The 19,431-nt window shown below is 34.6% G+C and overlaps 1 protein-coding gene across 1 annotated transcript in view; it reads left to right on the top strand.

Annotated features, from left to right (window-relative positions):
- The window catches only part of RYR3 (ryanodine receptor 3), a 438,620-nt gene that overhangs the window by 396,172 nt on the left and 23,017 nt on the right, over positions 1 to 19,431 (top strand). Inside the window, exons 80-86 of the mRNA XM_051973649.1 lie at positions 2,602 to 2,802; positions 3,924 to 4,054; positions 15,866 to 15,908; positions 16,435 to 16,562; positions 17,092 to 17,152; positions 17,629 to 17,775; positions 19,286 to 19,420. Of these exons, the coding sequence (XP_051829609.1) occupies positions 2,602 to 2,802; positions 3,924 to 4,054; positions 15,866 to 15,908; positions 16,435 to 16,562; positions 17,092 to 17,152; positions 17,629 to 17,775; positions 19,286 to 19,420 (846 nt within the window). The remainder of the gene's footprint in view (positions 1 to 2,601; positions 2,803 to 3,923; positions 4,055 to 15,865; positions 15,909 to 16,434; positions 16,563 to 17,091; positions 17,153 to 17,628; positions 17,776 to 19,285; positions 19,421 to 19,431) is intronic.

The following is a 19,431-nucleotide window of genomic DNA, read 5'->3' as shown; positions in this document are numbered from 1 at the left end:
TCCCTTTGTTTCAACTTTATTGATGCCTTTTGTTATATACCACATATTCATTTCCTGATACACATCTTTACTGGAAACCTCTGAAATAAGTTAAGTAAAACCAATGGACACAGCAAATGTATTGGACAATATAGGCAACATTCTGTCACTGTAGTCTCCCACCTCTTTTCCAACAGAAAGAAAGTGCCTCTTCATCTGTTCTTCATAACCAATATTGGTCATTATAGTGAAAGTCCATTTTCTTTTCTGTGTTTTTTTTTCATTGATATAAATGAGTCATTATGTGTATTATTCTTCTGTTTTTACTTATTTTACTCTGCATTAGTCTTCCCACATTTCTCTGAATTCTTTATTTCTAATGGCACAACACTATTTCATATATTCATGCATCACAATTTATTCATCTAATCCCTAATCAGTAGTTCCCATTTTGTTTATAATAGTCTTTTTTCTACCATAAAAAGTGCTGCTATGAATGTTGTAGCATACATGGAATGTGTTTGCTTGGTTTTTTAAAATCTCTTTGGATTATATGTCCAGTGATAAGTTAATTTGGTCAAAGAATGTAAATAGTTTAATGAATTTTCTCATATAATTCCAAATTATTTCCCATAATGATTAAGCCAATTCTTAGCTCAACAATGGTGAATCATGTGTTCATCATCCAATAACACCAATAAATAACTGATTTTTTTCTGTTTTTTTAATCATCTTTCTTTGCCACTTTTAGGAATACAAGATAAAAGCTTAAGAAACAAGATAAAAGTTGTTTTAATTTGCATCACTTTTTAAATCCAATATTCTTTAATTATTTATCTAAATTAGAGTAGTTCTTTATGTTATATATTTTGTCAACCACTTACATCTGACTTTTATCAGAGATGTGTAATGCAAAGGTTTTTTCCTACTTAAATATTTCTCTTCTTATACTATCTGCATAAATCTGCCCAAGCTTTTTCATTTTATGCCATCAAAATTGCTTGTTTTATCTTTTAGGATCACGTCTCTCCTTTATTTCTCTTCTTTTTTGGTTAAGACTGTTCACTCTAAAGGTTTATGAAAGTTAATTTTACAAAAATATCTTTCATATAAGTCCCATATCTCTCTAAATACTATTGTAATTTATCATGTTAGATGGTGGTCTAAACTCAATTTCCCCCCAAACTTTGCAGTTTTCATGGTTCTTATCAGATAATTGTCTATTATATTTATTCTTAGAATTATTGAACTGTGCACTCAATTTTGACTAATTCCTGCTTAGGTTATCTCATCTATACCACTTATCTACTTTTTTATTTTATGATTACCAAATAGCTTTAGTAATTAATTCTTCTCTTTTCATTTCTGCTTTTTCAAAAAGTTCCCTTGATATTCTAGATTTTTTTGTTCCTGCAAAAACATTTTGTTATTAATTTGTTTGGTTCTATAAGGAAATCTTTTGGTATTCTGACTGTTGTGGTCTTAAAATATAAATTAATTTAGATTGTATTTTTATTTATTAATATAGCCCACACTAATCATGACTGATAAATCTCTCCCATTGTCTTTATTTCTGAGTGTTTAATAACAGTATTTATACAAAACATTTGTAGTTATTTTGAATAGAATTTTTCTTTCCATTATTTTTTCTTGGCTTTTTTTCTTGGTGCTTTTTTAAAAGTAAGTGCTGATTATTTTTACATTTTTATTTTGTAACTTGCTACATTATGGAAACTATTAATTAATTAGTGATGAATGATTCTTTAGGGTTTTTTAAGTAAACTATTTTATCATCTGCAAAGAAAGCTAATTTTTCTCTTTTTTTGCCAATATTTATGCATTTTACTTCTCCCTCATTCTTTTTTGCTAAAGCTAGCTTTTCTAGAACTATGCCAAATAATATAGGAATTGGGGAAGCAGAGTATTCCTTATGCCACATTGCTCCTTTGCTTACATTCTCATCCTCAGATAGAATAAGAATCAGTGAACATGCCAGTGACATGGAGATGAGGAATACAGGAAATACTTGTTTAGACAAGGGCTCCTATAGTTTGAGGCTCATTGTCCTACATCTTCATACAGCTAGTCAAATGGGGCCTCCATCGCCTCTCCAAATGAAAATTATTTCTTCTTTGATTTCTTGGAGCTACTGTATCTGATACATCTGGTCTTGGCTTAATTCTGTGAATTGGCCTTGTATGTCAACCCAGACTCTGTTAGGTCATGGTATGAATAGAATGCATTATTGGTCCTGATATTCAGGCTGGTCCCAGCAAAAGGCATTCACAATTTTCAATCTGTGTTTTTTGGTTACAAGCATAGTTTTTATAGACTGACAATCAAAAAGAAAATATACAATTCATATAGTCTGATACATTTATGTTTATTTTAATACAATGTGATCAGATTTTAACCTCTTTTTACCTCTTAATACAAAATCAACTTTAATTCATTATTACGACTATGTCCTCACATTAGTTTGCAATGCAAAGAAAAGAAGGAATTAATTAGGAAGACTAATTGCCACAGACTCCTTGAACCTTTCAAAAGTGTGTGTGTGTGTGTGTGTGTGTGTGTGTGTGTGTGTGTCCTTGTCTTTGTGGTGGGGGTTTCTTGGGTTAGGTAACTGAGGAGCCCTTTGAGGATGATGCAGAGGATTCCAACCTGTGGACTCCCTTCAATGAAGAGGAGGAGGAAGAAGAAGGGATGGTGTTCTTTGTCCTGCAGGAGAGCACTGGGTACATGGCACCAACGCTGAGGGCTCTGGCCATCATCCACACCATCATCTCCTTTGTGTGTGTTGTGGGCTATTACTGCTTAAAGGTGAGTACCTTCCCACTTTTTTCTCTGAGCCTCTTCTTTTTGTATGGAAGATGTAAACTCTTTGCCCTATAAAGGGGCAAACAGAAATTTTCACACTATAGATACAGTCTATTACTTTCCTTCTACCCTTAAAACATCTGACGAGTTTCAAGTAATTAATCTTCAGGCATTTATTAAGTGACTAGTATGTGCCAGGAATAGTGCTAAGCACAGGGTTCTAAGACAAAAGTGAAACTGTCCCTGAGCTTAAACAAACAGGTTTACAAAACACAATTTATTGGAAATATGGAGAGAACAAACTGAGGTGGTGAGGCGAATCAAGAAAAATTTCATGTAGAAGGTGGCATTTGACTGAGTCTTGAAGGAAACTAGGGATTCTAAGAGACAAGGGTGAAGAGAGAATGAATACTAGATATTGAAGATAGGAAAAAAATGTAATGATAGATATAAAGAACACAAAACAGGCTTACTATGACTAAATAGCTGTGTTTGGGGAAAAAAGTGTAATGTATAATAAGGCTGGAAAAGTAACTTGAGTCTTGAAAGTCCTTAAAAGTTAAATTAATAAATGTATAGTTACTCCTAGAAATAATAAAAAGCTACTGGAATTTATTGAATAAGAAAGTACACAATCAGACCTGGATTTTTAGAGAAGTCAATTTGGCAATTGTATAGAGGAGGAGTAAGAATTCAGGACAGAAAGTCATTTGGTAGATTCTTGCAGTAGTTCAGGCAACAAGGCTAAAGGATCCAATCTGGCCTAAGATTTACATTTCACCTTTATTTTTGTATCTCTAATAGATACTTAATAAATGCTTGCTGATTGACTGAGACTATTGGAACTAATGTAAAATAGACCAGAATCAGATAAGGATCTTGTGAACAGTATGGCAGGAGCAATGAAAAAGAATATTTAAGGGACTTTAATCCCACATGGATGGCCTGTTTCTAACAACTAATTTCTGCAATATGAGCTGATCATAAATTTCCATACATATTGATATTCCAAAAGAAGAGTTTCTGCTCCAAATGTTTGAAGGATTACTGTGGAAATAAATGAATGGAGAAGTAGCTTTGATCAGAAATTCTTTCCATGAGTCTCATCATCTTTTATTTCTAAGGTCCCTCTGGTGGTATTCAAAAGGGAAAAAGAAATAGCCAGGAAATTGGAATTTGATGGTTTGTATATCACTGAGCAGCCTTCAGAAGATGACATCAAGGGACAGTGGGATCGCCTAGTCATCAATACACCGTGAGTATCTTCTGTAAAAGGGAGAAAGTCTCCCAAAAAGGTCTTTAGCTCTACTCTTTCTCAGGTTTTGGAACATAAACAAATTTTGTAAAGTTTCTCTTCCTCAAAGTAGCCTAAGCTGATTCTGAGATAACTCAACAATCATTTCTGAAGTACCTACTATGTATCAGAAACTGTGTTAAAGGTACTAAGAAATACCAAAAAAGTCTCTGCTCGTAAGAAGGTCATAATCCAATGGGAAAAACAACATGAAAAGTATGTACAGAAAAAATATATGCAGAATAAATTTGGTTGTCTCTGGGAAGACACTAAGATTAAGAAATACTAGGAAAGGCTTCTTGCAGAAGTTGAACTTCAGATGAGACTTGAATGTAGTCAAAAAGTGGAAATGAGGAGGGAAAGAATTTTAAAATTGATCCTAGAAGAAGAAGTAATCATAGGAGTTTATTGAATAGGAAGTTGATATGAGCAGACCTAAACTTTAAGATGGAAAAAAGATCTTGTATTCATTTTGAGACATTAAGTTTAAGAAGCCTATAAGATTTCAAGTTTGACCTGGAGATGAGTCTGAAAGCAAACTCTAAAAAAAATTTTTGCAAATGTTCTAAGCTAATAGTCTTTCAACTGATTTAATTGTTCTATGAGTCTTCATTGTTTAACATTTATTTTCTGTGTTAGAATAAGACTGCCTATTTTGTAATTCGTGTTTGTACAATAAATAACTTTTACGGAAGCACTAAGAATAAAACAAGGAAAATCTAAAGTCAAATCTCTCTGGATTTCAAGTCTAGTATTATGTCCACCACATCAACCTCTCTCTAGTTAGCAGAAACTATATATCTAAATAAATTATAGCTATTATTCTGATGCTGATTTGTTATAGTTTGTTGAGTTCACCAAAATAACTATGTATTAGGAAAAGGACATTTTTCAGACATTTGGTATTAGCATCTATCAATGGTTAGGGAAAGCCTTCTACTTCACATAATTTATGAAATGCAGTACCATCAATTTCATTCAGACTTCCCTCATTCCTCTTTCCTTGGGCAGTACCCATAGTTATGGGTGAAACTTGGATGAAAATCCAGCAAAGGAGACTGAAGAGGAATGATCAAATAGGTCAACATCAAAGGGAACAAGCGAAAAGCAGTGTCAACAAAATCTAGAGAGAAGAAAGTATCAATAAGAAAGTGATTAAAAATGTCAAAGGCTACAAGAGAGGTTGAGGAAAATGGGAGATATGCAAATCAAGTGATGTCATTGGTAACTTTGGAAAAGGCTTTTTCAGTTGAAAGATGAGGTTGGAAATCAGACTGTAGAGTTAAGAAAACAGGGAAAGGAATGATTAAGACTGCTCTTCTCTTTACCCACACAAACACTCACAGATAGCTAAAAAAAAACTTTATCCCTGATAAAATCATTAGCATCTAAGCTCTAGCTTTAGTGGATGTAGCATAATATCTAAGAACTAATGGTAAGAAATCTCCTTTTGACTTTTGATTCAAACTCCCACTTCAACTTCTTTAATAAAGCAGCTGGAACCCAAGGTAATCTGTATGAATAATTGGAAGGAATATTATCAAAAAGTGGCTGAGCAAATATAATTCGGTGGGATCAAGTCCAGTAGCAGCTTTTCCCTAGCACTTAGGGCATGAATTAGATGGCCTTCCACCCAAGTCAGAGACTCAGGAAGAAAGACTAAACTTATCAGTGTGTTCTCGACCTGCAACTGTGTCTAAGTCTTATACCTTCAGCTGGATTGGCAAAACCTGGAAGGTATAGACACGCCTCACTTCCATTATTGTACCTCACACAATATACGTATTTAATAAAAATTTGTTGACTGCTCCTAGATCCTTTGGAGAATAAGTGAGAATCCAATGAGCCCCAAAGTATGTGTAATCCTCTCTCCTTGTGGTGAGAGGATATTAAGTTTTCTGAGTTATATATATATATATATAATGAGCTAAGTTACCAGTGAGTTTTCTTACAGTTTTGAAAATCCTTTTTAATTTAATGGCTACAGTATACTTTTTCAGCTGAGAAATCAAGAGTTTCTAATACATTGCTATTGTTGAAGTAGCATAGAAATATAGTGTATGGTGTTCTGGATTTAATATAAAAGACACCTGATTTAAAATCCTTTAATAACTCTGTGGCTAGTCATTGAATCTTCCAGACTTTTCCTCATGTGCAAAATGGGATTACTAATAACAAAACTAAAACAAGCTCTTTTCTCAAAAAATCTTTGAGGGTTTTTTTTCCTATTGAGAGTTACTACCATCCTCCCAGTCATGTTATTAGCTATTACCATGCAGCGTTGCAGTGAAAATTTAAGAAATATCTTAAAATAACCTTAAAGCACAATATAAATATTAGCAATCATTATAAAGTGAATCCTAGCCTAATCTTCAAGAACAGAAGTTAGATAGACATACATCATTCTCATTATCACTTACTCCATTAGCAAAGATGCCAATCTTCAAAGTCAGATATAAAATAGAAAAAAAGGGGAAAAATAATTGAACCTACTAATTTTTCTTTTGGTTTAGGAATTACTTTTGTTGGCAGATAATTACTCTTTAACAGCCTAATTCTGCATTAATGTCTTCAATTAATATAATTAATATGTAATTACTAGAAGCAAAGGGAGTTGAGATTTTCAGATGTGCCACGGTAAATAAATGGTCAACTTGAAAATCCTGAATTTAGTCTGGGATCAACACCCTTTGGGGAAAGTTCCAAAGACTTGGAATGCATTTCCAAAGAAAAAAATCAGTGTCATTTATACCAAGTACATGGAAGAAAGGGTGACTGACTGCCTGAACACTTTTGAATTGTAATCTGCCCTCCCAAGGAATCCTCTCAGAAAGCCTGGACTACAAAAGGAAAGTTCCAGAGTAAATACAAATATTTTAAACTGTCATTTGCCAAATAGATAAGTAAGTGCCAGTTTTTCATTGAATCATATAAAAATTGAGGAGTATATTTAAGAGATCCAGTTATCTCCTAGAAGAAATGATTCTGAGGACTTCTGGAGGCAAAGTCAAGAGGACAAAGTAGAGAAAGCTGATCTTTCCCAACAATCCCTTCCAAAAAAACTTTAAAATAACACCTTAAATCATATTCTGGAAGGACAGAACAAACAAAAGTTCAGAGTGGAAATTATTATTCCAGGCCAAAATAACATAGGAGTTTGAAAAGAGAGATCTGTGTCATGGAAGAGGAGACTGACTTGGAGCCCATGTGGATGAAACATCAGTAGTGAGAGCAGGGGTTGGAAACAGCAACTTTGGGAGCTCTCATGCCAGAAATTAAAGGGACCTCTCTCAACGAATGCAGGACCAGCCACTGTTTGGCAACTACATTGCTTATACTCCTGGGTCAAAGTTCAAGGAAAGAGAAAAGCAGTTTCACTCGAGAGAGTGGAAACCCTAAAGGATGATATCACTCCCAGTCTCAAAGAAAAATTGGTAAGAGACTGGATGCAGACTGAGAAAGGAGTGATCACACCTCTCCAGAAATTACACCACTTTTAAAGCACAGCAGTGCAAAAAAGCCTGAAGCTTAAGGAAGTGATCCTTCCCTCTTCCACATCAGAAACAGAACACAATATTAACAGAAAGTTCCAAATCAAGAAATAGGATAGGAAAATGAACAAACAACAACAAAAAGAACTGGCTATAAAAAGCTACTATGAATGTGTATGTTCTTTTCCTTTGGTTTGGAAGAGGACCAAAATGACATCACTATATTAGAATCAAGTTACAGTGTGTCTGACTGGCTGATTAGCCCAACATGATCTGCTGAGGAATGACACAAATAGTCCATATGAACATTTGGGGTAGCTTCTCTAATTTTGCATATTTTGCATTTTCTTTGGACTAATTTAACTATACTTTGCATGATTACAGGGAAGATCAATATACAAATTTAGAAGAAGACAATGAAATCAAAACAGCAACAAAGAAACCTCAAAGGAAAAAAAAGGAAATTTGGACACAAGACCAACAAGAATTTCTAGAAAACCTTAAAAATGATTTTTTAAAGCCAAAAGGAATGGTAGAAGAAAAATTCAGTAAAGAAAGTCAAGCAAAGGAAGAAAATTATGAAAAGAACATTAATAGCTTGGCAAAAGAAGCATACATACACACATAAAAACACTGATGAAAACTTTTTAAAAAACAGAATTAGGCAAATGGAGAAAGAAGTTCAAAAGCTCACTGAAGAAAATTATTCCTTAAAAATAAGATAATTGGGCAAGTGAAAGCTAATGACTCCATGAGACATCAACAAATGATAAAACAAAATCAAAAGAATGAAGAAGTGAAGAATGAAATATTTCAATAGAAAAAAAACAACTGATGTGGTAAGTAGATCCATAAGAGATGATTTAAGAATTTTCAGATTATCTGAAAGATGATCAAAGAGCTTATGTGTGATATTTCAAGGAATTAACAAGGAAAACCACCCTAATATCTTAGAACAAGAGAGTAAAATAAAAAATGTATCTACCAAACACCTCCTGAAAGAAATCCCAAAATAAAAATTTCCAGGAATATTATAACCAAATTCCAGAGCTTCAAGATCAAGGGAAAAATGCTTCAAGCAACCAGAAAGAAGTCATTTAAACAGCATGAAACCACAGTCGGGTTAACACAAGATTTAGCATCTCTCAATGTAAAGAAACATAGGACTTGGAATATAATTTTCCAGAAGGCAAAAGAGCTAGAAATACAATCAAGAACTAACCTATCTAACAAAGCGGAGAAAAAATCTGGCTATTTAATGAAATAAAAGCCTTTCAGGTATTCCTAATGAAAAGATCATAATGGAACAGAAAATTTGACTTTCAAATACAAGAGAAGCATAAAAAGGTGAACAGGAAAGGGAAATCGTAAAGGACTCAATAAGACAGCTCTTTACCTTTCTTTTTTTTATTATAGCTTTTAATTTACAAGATATGTGCATGGGTAATTTTTCAGCATTGACAATTGCAAAACCTTTTGTGGCAACTTTTCCTCTCCTTCCCCCCACCCCTGCCCCCAGATGGCAGGTTGACCAATACGTGTTAAATATATTAAAGTATAAGTTAAATAAAATATATGTATACATGTCCACACAGTTATTTTGCTGTACAAAAAGAATCGGACTTTGAAATAGTGTACAATTAGCCTGTGAAGGAAATCCAAAATGCAAGCGGACAAAAATAGAGGGATTGGGAATTCTATGTAATGGTTCATAGTCATCTCCCAGAGTTCTTTCGCTGGGTGTAGCTGGTTCAGTTCATTACTGCTCTATTGGAACTGATTTGGTTCATCTCATTGTTGAAGATGGCCACATACATCAGAATTGATCATCATATAGTATTGTTGTTGAAGTATATAATGATCTCCTGGTCCTGCTCATTTCACTCAGCATCAGTTCGTGTAAGTCTCTCCAGGCCTCTCTGAAGTCATCTTGCTGGTCATTTCTTACCAAACAATAATATTCCATAATATTCATATACCACAATTTACCCAGCCATTCTCCAATTGATGGGCATCCACTCAGTTTCCAGTTTCTGGCCACTACAAACAGGGTTGCCACAAACATTTTGGCACATACAGATCCCTTTCCCTTCTTTAGTATCTCTTTGGGATATAAGCCCAGTAGTAACATTGCTGGATCAAAGGGTATGCACAGTGTGATAACTTTTTGAGCATAGTTTCAAATTGCTCTCCAGAATGTATTCACAATTCCAACAACAATGTATCAATGTCCCAGTTTTCCCACATCCCCTCCAACATTCCACATTATCTTTCCCTGTCATTTTAGCCAATCTGACAGGTGTCTGTTTACCTTTCTTTACGGGAACATGATATGTGTATTTCCTGAGAACTTTTTCGTTAGAAATTAGTTCTCAGGAGAATTCTATATAGAAAGAGTGTGCAAGGGTGAGTTGATTATGTTGAGTTGACGTAAAACAAATGAATAGATGAAAAAGAGGGATGCCCTGGGAAAAGGAAGAGGAAGAATGAAGAAATTTATCTCAATTAAAAGAGACATGCAAGGGAGAGTTTTTATACTTAAAGGAAAAATAGTGGGGGAGATTCAATGTGTTTGAACCTCACATTCAAATTGGTTTAAAGAGGGATAAAAATACGTATGTATGAATGGATGGATGTACACATGCTCATTTGGTAATAAAAAGAACTAGGGAGAAGGATAGAGAGGGTGGTAAAAGAGAGGACAGATAAAGAAATGCAGTGGTCAGAAGCAAAATAGACTTTATAGAAAGAACAGCATAAAAAAGAAGAATAAACAGCAGAAAATAAAATGGAGAGACTAATCCTAACTGTGAATGGGATGAACTCACTATTAAATAGAAGAAGATAGCAAAATGGATTAAAAAACAACACATTGTATATGAGAAACACACATTTGGAGCTGATTTTATGAAAAAAGTAGATCAACCAATCATGAATTTGCTTTAACAAAAAAAAAAAATTACAAGTATCAAAAATAAAAAGATTGAATGTAGCACAAAGGAAGATGGAATTAAAACAATTATTAGTAGTTATTTTACTCAATTATATGCCAGTAAGACTAACAATCTAAGTAAAATGGAAGTATATATACAAAAATATAAACTTCCCAGATTTATAGACGAGAAATAGACTATTTAAATAACCCTAATCTAGGGGGGGAAATTGAACAAGCCATCGATGAGCTCCCTAAGAAAAATCTAAAGACCAAATGGATTTACAAGTAAATTCTACTAAACATTTTAGGAACAATTAATCCCAATACTATATAATCTATTCGAAAAAATGGGTAAAGATGTAGTTGTATCAAATTCCTTTTAAAACATTGTTTTGATACCTAAATCAATGAGAACAAAAACAGAGAAACTATATATTCTTAATTTTTTTAATGAAGATTTTAAATAAATTTTAAATTTTTAATTTTATTTAAATTTAAATAAATTTAAAATTAAAAAAATAAAAAAAATTAAATTAAATACTAACAAGAAGATTATAGCAATATATTACAAAGCTCACATACTACTACCAGATGGGATTTATACAAGGAATGCAGGGCTGATTCAACATTCGGAAAATTATGAGCATAAATGACTACATCATCATTAATAACAAAATTCCTATAGTTATAACAATAAATGTAAAAAAAAACCTTTGAAAAATATAATACCCATTCCTATTAAAATACTAAAAATCATTTGACTCATTGGAGCCTTTTAAAAAATTTTAAGTAGGTCTGTCTAAAATCAAAAGCATTATCTGCAATGATAATAAACCAGAAGTTTAAAATGTCCATCATCACCACTATTACTCAATATTGTGCAAGAAGTACTAACTATAGCAATAAGACAAAAAAAAAGGAAATTGAAGAAATAAATATATGTAATAAGGAAACAAAACCATCACTTTTTGCCAAAGATATGACAGTATGATTAAAGAATCCTAGAGAATTTACTAAAAACTAGTTGAAACAATTAACAATTTCAGCAAAATTGCATAATACAAAATAAACCTAAGTAAATCATCGGAATTCTTATATACTACCAACAAGTGATAGAGAAATTCCAATTTAATAAAGCTGCAGACATTTGGTCTCTTCTGGAAGCCAAGTTGGCAGAGTAAAAAGTAAATCACTGTAACTCTCTTGTGTTCATCTCTAGGCAGTCATAAAATAGCACACTAAAGTCTTAGAGCAGCAGAACAAGAAATTTTTTAACCAGGGAATCTTGGAGGTTCCATAGAAGGGGTCAATCTCACTCTAGTAAGAGGATTGGGAAGGCACAGTCCAAGACAGGAAGCTCCCCAGAGAACCAGAAGCAAACCCCACCTTAGCAAATCTGCAGGAGACTGAGCCCCAATGTGGTGGAATGGCCAAACACCAATACCAGGACCCCCAAATGCCTTGTCAAAGCCAGGGACTGGCAGACTCCAGCTCAGGGAATCACCAGGTGCTTCAGTGTAGCCGTGGACAGACCTCCATGTGCTTTGGCCCAGCCCAGGGCAAGCAGACTTTCTCCAGGGACCAAAGCATCACATGCTTCAGTGTAGCTCCAGGGAAATCCAGAAACACCCCATAGGGATTCAGCATGTGCCAGACATCACCACCAGGTCCGCAGCCCACACCAGATAAGCTGCCAGACCCATAGCCTCCTGCAACCTCAGCCACTTCCCATCATAGACCCTCAGCCAGCAACAAACATGAAGATTCCCCCATGGACCTTAGGACAACAGTGACTGGCACAAGAAACCCAAGATGGTACTCCTTCCACCCTAGGAGCAGAGCTCAAATTTGGGATCTTTTTTTCTGAGGCAATTGGGGTTAAGTGACTTGCCTAGGGTCACACAGCTAGAAAGTGTTAATTGACAGAGGCTAGATTTGAATTCAGGTCCTCCTGACTTCAGGGCTGGTGATCTATGTATTGCACCATCTAGCTGCCCCTACCAGAGCTCAAATTTAAAAGAAAGAAAAAAGGAAAGTGGAGGGAGTAGGGCAGAGGGAGAGGGAAAGGAAGGAGGAGAAAAACAAAAACAAAAAGAATCTGAGCATAGGAAGTTATTAAGGTGACAGAGAAGACCAAGACACAAAATCAGAAGAGGATGATAATGTCAAAATATCAATGGAGAAAATCCCAAAGATAATCAGGAAGTAGTCACAAGCCCCAAAAGAACTGATGGAAAAGCTCAAAAAAAGAACCTAAAAATCATATAAGAGAAAACAGAAGAAAAATTGACAGGAAAATCAGAGTAATGCAAGAGAATTATTAAAAAAAAGAAGAAGAAGAAGAAGAAGAAGAAGAAGAAGAAGAAGAAGAAGAAGAGGAGGAGGAGGAGAGGAGGAGGAGGAAGGAAGGAAGGAAGGAAGGAAGGAAGGAAGGAAGGAAGGAAGGAAGGAAGGAAGGAAGGAAGGAAGGAAAACAACAGCTTGGAAAACTGCTTAAAAAGTAGAATTGGTCAAATGGAAAAGGAGATGCAAAAATCCACTGAAGAAAACAGCTCTTTAAAGAGTACAACTGGTCAAGTGGAGAAGAAAATTAATTGAGGAAAACAACACCTTAAAAGTTAGAACTGGACAAGTGGAAGCTAATGACTCTATGAGAAATCAAGACTCAATAAAACAAATTCAAAAGAATGAAAACATGACAGAAAATATAAATTACCTTATGGGGAAAAATTGACCTGGAAAATACATCCAGGAAAGATAATATCAGAATCATTAGACTACCTGAAAGTCATAATCAAAAGGAGGAATTAGACAACATCATTGAAGAAATTATCAAGAAAAACTCCCGATGACCTGAATCAAAGGACAAAATGGGCATCGAAAGAATCCACTTATGACGCAGGAAAAGAAATAATTCAAATATCAAGGAGTCACAGAATTACACAGGATTTAGAAGATGTAAGATTAAAAGATCAGAGGTAATGGAACATGATATTTCAGAATGCAAAGGAGCTAGGACTGCAACCAAGGATCACTTACCCAATATAATTAAACATAATATATTAAGGGGAGAAAATGGTCATTCAATGAAATAGAAGAATTTTAAGTTTTCACAACAATACCATAACTAAGCCAAAAAAGTTGACCTTCAATATCAAAACCAGAGGGGAACAAGTAAAAAGGGAAAAGAAGGAATAAGGGATTCAGTAGGGTTAAACTGTTTATATCCACACATAGGAAAATGATACTTCTATTTCTTAAAAAAGATGTCACTAATAGTATAGAAAGATTACACATAGGAAGAAGCTATGGATATAAGGTAAATTTAAGGGAATGACATTTATTTTTTTTAATTTTTATTTAATAATTACTTTATATTGACAGAATCCATGCCAGGGTAATTTTTTTACAACACTATCCCCTGCATTTGTTTCTGTTCCGATTTTTCCCCTCCCTCCCTTCATCCCCTCCCCTAGATGGCAAGCAGTCCTATATATGTTGGATATGTTGCAGTATATCCTAGATACAATGTGTTTGCAGAACCGAACAATTCTCTTGTTGCACAGGGAGAATTGGATTCAGAAGGTATAAATAACCCGGGAAGAAAAACAAAAATGCAGATAGTTCACATTCGTTTCCCAATGTTCTTTCTTTGGGTGTATCCATTGAAACTCAGTTAGGTCTCTTTGTCAAAGAAATCCACTTCCATCAAAATACGTCCTCATACAATATCATTGTCAAAGTGTATAATGATCTCCTGGTTCTGCTCATTTCACTTAGCATCAGTTCATGTAAGTCTCGCCAGTCCTCTCTGTATTCATCCTGCTGGTCATTTCTTACAGAACAATAATATTCCATAACATTCATATACCACAATTTACCCAGCCATTCTCCAATTGATGGGCATCCATTCATTTTCCAGTTTCTAGCCACTACAAATAGGGCTGCTACAAACATTTTGGCATATACAGGTCCCTTTAAGGGAATGACATTTAAAAATTAATGGATGAGAAAGAGGTATAGAAATGCAGAAGGAAAGATGAGGTAGAATGGAGTAAATTAGTGGAAGAGAACATGGAAAAGTGGGCAGTGAACATCACTTGAACCTTACTCTCATCAGTATTGGCTCAAAGAGGAAATAATATTCACAATCATTTGAATATAGAAATATGTCTTATCTGACAGGGAAGTAGGAGGGAAGGAAATTAAATAAAGGAGAAAGGGGTTTTGGAGACTGATAGAAGGAAGGCACAACAGGGGAGGTAATAGAAGCAAAACCTAGTGAAGAGGGAAAGAGTGAAAAAGGGGAGGATAAACAGGAGGAAGAATAGAATGAAGGGAAATACACAGATAATAATGTGAATGAGACAAATTCCCATAAAACAGAAATGTTTTACATGACTTCACATGTATGTACATAACATGAAGTTATATCTAATATAACTTCACATATATAAAATATATATGTGACATGTAAGCCTTTCTTCTGAAGGAAGGGGAATGGACAGAAGGAAGGGAGAAATGTTTAAACTCAAATTTTTTTAATGATTTTTAAAATTTTACATATAAATGGAAAATAATTAACAAAAGAAAAAAGAAAAGAAATAGTGTCTCTTTGAGCTTAAAGGGGAAAAAAGTCATCTTCAGTGAGGATTAGTTTAGTATCTTCTCTCTCATGGAAGGGACAAAATAGCATCAGTATCTGAAAGAAGTGCTACGTAAATATGTAGTTCCCATTCCATTAAGCCAACAGAGTATACGTGTATTAATTACTATGGGGAAAAAGATAACAACACACATTTACATTTTACAGTAAGGTTTAAAAAGCACTCTCCTCTCAACACCTTTTTGAGGTTCGTTCTAATAAATATCTATAAAAACTGAGCCATAGAGATATAAAGTCTTTTTGCTCAAGATCATGCAGTTTGTCAGAACTGAGATTTGAACCTAGCTTTTTTTCAAGTCTAGAATACTCGCTGGAGTATCTATGCTATACATACCAGCATACTGTAATACCTCAAGGAAATCCTCGAGAGTTCTTTCAGGCCTTTAGCACATTCTTAACCCAAGTTGTTACAAACTCATTCTTAAACCATTGAGTTAATGAAGGAAAACAATCAGCAACCAGTTCACTTACCAAAGCAGAAATGACTATAATGGGGTGGAACCCTAAAAACCAGTTAAATCACCAGCCTTCACAAACCAATCCTCTGTTCTCCAAGGCAGAAAGTTCCAGAATTGAAATCCAAGATCAAGATCCCTGAAAGTCATTAAGGTGACTTTATTAATCTATGTGATTTCCCTAATGTTGAAAACTTCCCTTTTCTCTTTATTTCTCTGCTACAGATCTTTTCCTAACAACTACTGGGACAAATTTATAAAGAGAAAGGTATGCTCTATTAATATGGATAGACTCTCTTGCCATAATGGAAATCTAAGACAATGTAAGAACTTGATGTGACCTTCTTACTCCATGAAAGAAACTGTCTTTGTAGATCTCCATGTGCAACATGTTGACTTTATTTCTAGATAACCAATTCTGAAGAACTTGGTGCTTATACTGATAGATTTTAATTTACAATCATTGTCATATTTTGAAAAACAACCTCATTTCTCTTCAAAAAAGGGAACATTCCAGCTTGATACACGGCAATTTTTAATCTACTAGTTGTGGAAGCTTGATTGTTCCATCATGCTGCTTTTCCTCTTCATTCCTTTTCATTTTCAGTCCTTTCCTAACTGACTTCATGGAAAATTCATCCCTGTTTTATAGAATCCCAAAAGATGTTGAAACACAGCCATCCAGTCCTACTGCTTTATTTAAAGTGCAAAATAGTTGGGGGGGGGGTGGGGGTGGAGAGGGAAGATTTAAATGTTTGACTATCAAGCTTATTTTGTCTTCCTTTCTTTTTCAGGTGATCAACAAGTATGGTGACCTCTATGGAGCTGAGCGTATTGCTGAACTTCTGGGTTTGGATAAAAATGCCCTTGACTTTAGCCCAGTTGAACAGACAGAACCAGAGGAAGCCTCCCTTGTGTCATGGTACTTAGATGACCATCTGTAACTAAAGAAGTTTGTTTAAAGCTGAATCATTTTTTCTCCCAATCCAACAAAGTTGAGTCATGTTTTCTTTAGTATGTGGCCATTAATTATTTTCCCTGAAAGGATAGCCAATGGGGAAAATGTTTAACAAGTAATTTAATCTATTTTATGTACCTTTTCACTCCCCTTCTGGATTGATGTCCCATTTAGGCTTTGATTAATTATATATAATTAACTAATTATATATAAGTATATAAAGGTGGGAATGGGGTAAATCCATGATAAAAAGCTTTGAAAAAGTTAACAATCTCAGGTTCTTTCTGTTTAGGAGTTACAGTTTTTAAAAGTCCAATTCAAAGTGCAAGATTTCTAACTGAACGATTCAACATCTCCAGAGGAAAATACACAACTTGATAAAGCTCTGAGCTATGTTTTAGTTATTACACATGGGAGAAAGAGGTTAATTTCCTCTTTATTAAACACTTAACTCTTGACATTTATGAGTTTGAAATTATTTGGTCCTCTTTAGGCTGAGTTCCATTGATATGAAGTACCACATCTGGAAGCTGGGAGTTGTTTTTACTGACAATGTAAGTTTTAATTGCTTAAAAAATAAGATTCTATTCATTATTCCAATGGGTACATATTTATAAATCATCCTTTTAAAAAGTCTGCGTCAGAAGCCCAAGGAGGCCTTTGGGGTAATTGGGTATCCAAATACTGAAACAAAGGATACTTGGAAATATTGGATGAATTTCTTATCAGAAAATGTGGACCCAAAAACCATCCACAGAAACTTTCCCCTCCATTTATATAGAACAGGACCAATGGTAATCCCCTAAATTTCACCTTATTTCACATTCTTTTTGGTAGTTCACACAAAGCTCCACATCTGGAGTCATGCAATTCTTTATCTTAATGATGAGACAATTGCCATCACCTCTCCAAAGTTTAAATATGATAATATTCAAACATCTTAATCCAGGAAGTTATTAAAGGACATGGAAAAATTATTATACGCTTTGAAGTATTGCTGAACTTTTCTCCAATTGGACATTTTTCACAGTCCTTCTTATACCTGGCCTGGTACACAACTATGTCTATCCTTGGTCACTACAACAACTTCTTCTTTGCTGCTCATTTACTGGACATTGCAATGGGTTTCAAGACACTGAGGACAATTTTATCTTCTGTAACTCACAATGGGAAACAGGTAGGAGATACTAAGGGATTACATTTATGATGATATAGAATAAAAAGAAAAGTGAAGGGCAGAAGGGTGGGGTGCAAAGAAGAGGATATGATACTCTCAAATGAGAGGAATAGATGATGGGATAATGTAATAAGCAATCTAACAAAACATTTGTATCACTCATAAATTATTTAAAGAAAATAGGAAATAATTCGTGCAAAATGTTTTTAGGAGGAGGCAGTCTAGATTAAGTGATTTACTCAGGATTACACTGGTATCTGAGGCAAGATTTGAACTCAGATCCTGCTGATTCCCAAACTTTATCCACTGTACCTCTTAGATCCTTTCTTTCTTTTTCCTTCCTTCTTACTGAATTCTCGAGGTAGCTGATTTCAGACTACATCCACTTTCTGCTAATGAAGCTTCTCAATAGCTATTGAGAATGGTTTTTATTTATGAAATTTAAAAAAGGCCAATTTGGAGAATGTGTCATTCCAACTACCCACCTCACCTGTTTATTTCCATCAACTCCATAACATTAACTAAGTGTCCAATTCATTTGTTTGGGGGGGCTTCCCTGGAAGGGAAGAGGAGAAGGCTTGGCCACACTAATTTCAACAGACTTTGCATTTGTTTAAGGTGTTTTAGATAGACAATAGAAGGAAACATCATGAATGATTCAGTGGAATAATAATAATAAACACCTAAGTAGAATATAGCACTTGAAGATTTGCAAAGTTCTTTGCAAATATTATCTCATTACTTCTTCACAATAGCCCTGGGAGGTTTTGTTATGGTTGTTCATTAGTTTCAGTCATGCCCAACCAGTTTGCCATTTCCTTCTCTAGATCATTTTACAGATGAGAAAACTGAGGTAAACAGGGTTAAGTGATTTGTTCAGGATCACAAAGCCAGATTTGAATTCAGGAAGATGAGACTTCAAGTTTCAAGTCTCAGTTTTGCTACTTATCTCCTCTATGACTTTGGGCAATTTATATCATCTTTTAGGTCCTCAGACATTTCTTCTGTAAAATGGGAGTGGTGGGATTGGTTAACTTGATGATTTCTACAATTCCTTCCAGTTCTAATCATCAGTGAAATCCTCTCACTCTCCACAGAATGAAGGTTCAGTGGTGACCATGGAACTTTAGACAGTGCATGAAAATTCCTAACTCTTTCAGGAAAAAAAGTTTCTAATTTTATTTCTTTCATTTATTTATTTTGTTTGGTAGACAGCAGGTGCCTTCACACCGATTCTTTTTCTTCACCTGCCTCTTTACTTTTCCCCCACATTTTGGGTTCTTTCTTCTTTTTTTCTGCTTCCCAAACTCTCTGACTATCCTTAGCACAAAGTACTCAAATCAATACTCTGTATTTTAATGTCTTCTTCCTTTTTTTGGTCCTTCCTTGCCCTCTTTTTAGAGGACAGAAACAATTATTTGTCTTTGAATAAGTCCAAGAAGACGTAAGAAAAACCATGAAAACAAAAAAGTTTCTAGTTCCTTTTTGTCCTTTCTCCTCCCATGTCTAGCTGGTACTGACTGTAGGACTTCTGGCTGTTGTTGTTTATCTCTACACTGTGGTGGCTTTCAACTTCTTCCGAAAGTTCTACAACAAGAGTGAAGATGAAGATGAACCAGATATGAAATGTGATGACATGATGACGGTAACAAAACT

Source organism: Antechinus flavipes, chromosome 2 (genome assembly GCF_016432865.1).
Source record: "Antechinus flavipes isolate AdamAnt ecotype Samford, QLD, Australia chromosome 2, AdamAnt_v2, whole genome shotgun sequence".
Lineage (NCBI taxonomy): Eukaryota > Metazoa > Chordata > Mammalia > Dasyuromorphia > Dasyuridae > Antechinus > Antechinus flavipes.
The sequence above is the reverse complement of the archived record's forward strand: the minus strand, read 5'-3'. Positions and strand labels throughout refer to the sequence as shown.